This window comes from Jaculus jaculus, chromosome 6, assembly GCF_020740685.1.
Source record: "Jaculus jaculus isolate mJacJac1 chromosome 6, mJacJac1.mat.Y.cur, whole genome shotgun sequence".
Lineage (NCBI taxonomy): Eukaryota > Metazoa > Chordata > Mammalia > Rodentia > Dipodidae > Jaculus > Jaculus jaculus.
This window is the reverse complement of record NC_059107.1, coordinates 37,957,284-37,959,694: the sequence shown is the minus strand read 5'-3', so window position 1 is coordinate 37,959,694 and position 2,411 is coordinate 37,957,284. Positions and strand designations below refer to the sequence as shown.

Sequence of the window (2,411 nt, the reverse complement as noted above, 5' to 3'; positions counted from 1 at the left end):
AACATCACACAAAGCTACACTAGGGTGGTGGTCGGGAAAGTTGCTGCCCAGGAGAGATGCTGGTGTGAAGGCTGGAAGGGGCAGTGGGTAGAAATGCAAGGGTCCCTCCTGGGCTGGGGAGGATGTGCTAAGGAGTGGGGGAACATCGTGCATCTGAGATTCCCTGCAGAAAAGCCCAGACACAGGGCCCAGGCAGAACCCACAGAGCGCTGGCTCTATGACACACCATGTTGGGCATTTCTGGGGCTCTGGTCAGCGCTCAAAGAGGCGACGGCGGACCCTGTGCCAAGGGCTTCCGGGGCTGGGGATTCCAGGCTCAGGGTCTTGGGTGGGGGGAGGGGTCAGATGGTGGCAGTCTGGGCTGGAGGGCATCCTGGGGCACCCAAGGTCAAAGCTGGAGGGCCATTCCGATGGAGAATTTTTAGGTGAGCTCCCCTCTGCAGTCCTGGGAGTGGAGCTGGCTGAGGTCTGGCCTTCCACCTGGGGCCTGGAGGTTTCCCCAGCCAGACCGAGACTGACGGAGGGGGAGGCAGATGGGGTCTCCCTGAGAAAAGGAAATATGCTGTTGGCTATGGAAGTGAGGTGTTGGCTTTCCACACAGGGATCAGAGCTGGAGTCGGCCCCTGACCACACTGAGGGCACAGTAATAAGCTGCCCCATCCAGAGACAACTGCCCCAGGGGGCCCACGTATAAGTCCAGGGGCTTGGGTAGGCTTCGGATAGGGTGCCCACATAGGAGTGGCCAACACAGAAATCCCCCACAGCAGGCCACGGGGACAGGTCGGTGACAAGCCTGCTTCTTGCACAAGCACAGAGGGTGGAAAGAGGCCCAATGTCTGTCCCACCGGCAGCCAAGTGAATTTCCTTTGATGCCTGGGAAGCGTCAGGGATGTTTTTCTTCATAATTTGTTCCTGGGCGGCAGCTGTTGCCATCGTTGAGTTCTGCCCCTGTGTCTCACGGGGCAAGCTGGCCATCCAGGTTCCCTTGGCTATCAGCTCCGCCCTGTGGAGAACAAGGGGGTTAGAAGAGAAGGAAGCGCTCCAGGGAGGGGGTGGGGCCACCTGTCAAGGGGACAGCGGACCGGATAGCAGCCATTGTATACAGCAGCTCAGGTTGAAGAGACAGCACTGCGGAACAGTCATTCTTTCTCTCGGGGTCCTGAGATTAGAACCAAAGGCTTCACGCGTTCTAGGCAAGCACTCTGCTACTGAGCCACAGCCCAGCCCCGTCACCGTAGTCCTTCCATAAGCCATTGTCTGGGATCCAATTGAGAGTCATCCCTCTGACCCTCAGAAAGCCCCAGCATTCATAACCCACCATCATGTGAAGAACAAAGACCCAAGATTAGCCCCTCGGGATGACTTAAAGATGAAAGATAGAACATTCCAGAAGGAACTAGATCTCCATGTCAGAAGCAAGAATACCAAGAAGCTGGCAGGAAGAGGCTCTTCCTAAAGTTTGTGAAGGAAGCCCTCTGCCTCCTGTATGGCTAGAAACTTAACCAGCCCCCTTGACTGGGGCCCCCACATCACCTTCCTTAGCAGGTCAGTGAGGAACCAATGTGCAAAAGGGGCCAAGTTCAGATGGGAATTGAATTTCAGAAATTCAGAGGCTGAGGATTACAATAGCTGCACAGCATTGGGCTGCTGGCCGTTGAAGCCCAGGAACACCTACCTGGTGCCCTTAAGTCTCTGGCTTCTGAATCCTGGAGCAGCAGATTCTCTGCTTCTGCCAGTCCAGCTCTCAAGGGTCCAGGATGGTCGGCACTGGAGCGTGTCTCATGGACCACAACTCCTGTCTGGGTGGAGCAGAGGAACCCCTGCCAGATGACTGGCGATACAGAAATCTACTTAGCAACCTGCTCCTCCATATGAGCCAACACCTTGTACTGCTTGACTCCCGAGAAAAGTCCATGGCATGCAAAGTATAGAACCAACTCAAACTTAACTAAGTATGAAGCTATTATAAAGCAGATTATCTTAGACACCTCAAAGATGCAGCCTGTGCCATTGAAATAATGAAACAGAATGCCAGGCGGTAAAGAACACTTAGGACAATATTAGGACCAAGCCACAGTTAAACAGTATGATTGAAGTTCTCTCCCCATCCCCAGAAAAATGTAACAAAATTTGAAAGGTAAAATTTGGGAGAGAAGAAAAGAAAATAAAAGGACAGCTAGAGGTATAGCATCTGAATAAATAATTAAAGAAATGGAACCACACAAAAAAAGAGGGCAGTTAAAGACATAATTTAAGAAAATCCCCCAGAACCCGAATCATTCTAGAATGAATAGGGCAAAAGATAATGGAAATAGACCCACGCAAAGTAGAACAGTGTGAAATAGCAGCATCCTGGTGCCACAATTCAAATGTCCTCACCAAAACTTACGTTGAAATTTAATTCCCATCTT

General features: G+C 52.0%; 1 protein-coding gene across 1 annotated transcript; it reads right to left on the bottom strand.

Annotated features, from left to right (window-relative positions):
- Positions 1–252: 252 nt before the first annotated feature.
- Positions 253–933, bottom strand: C6H3orf56 (chromosome 6 C3orf56 homolog). Its single transcript, XM_012950265.2, has one exon. It carries the CDS (start codon positions 931–933, stop codon positions 253–255), a length of 681 nt encoding a protein of 226 aa, XP_012805719.2.
- Between the last annotated feature and the right edge of the window lie 1,478 nt (positions 934–2,411).

Excerpts from the sequence above, each read along its gene's own strand:
- C6H3orf56 (XM_012950265.2), bottom strand. The coding sequence starts at position 933 with ATGGCAACAGCTGCCGCCCAGGAACAAATTATGAAGAAAAACATCCCT.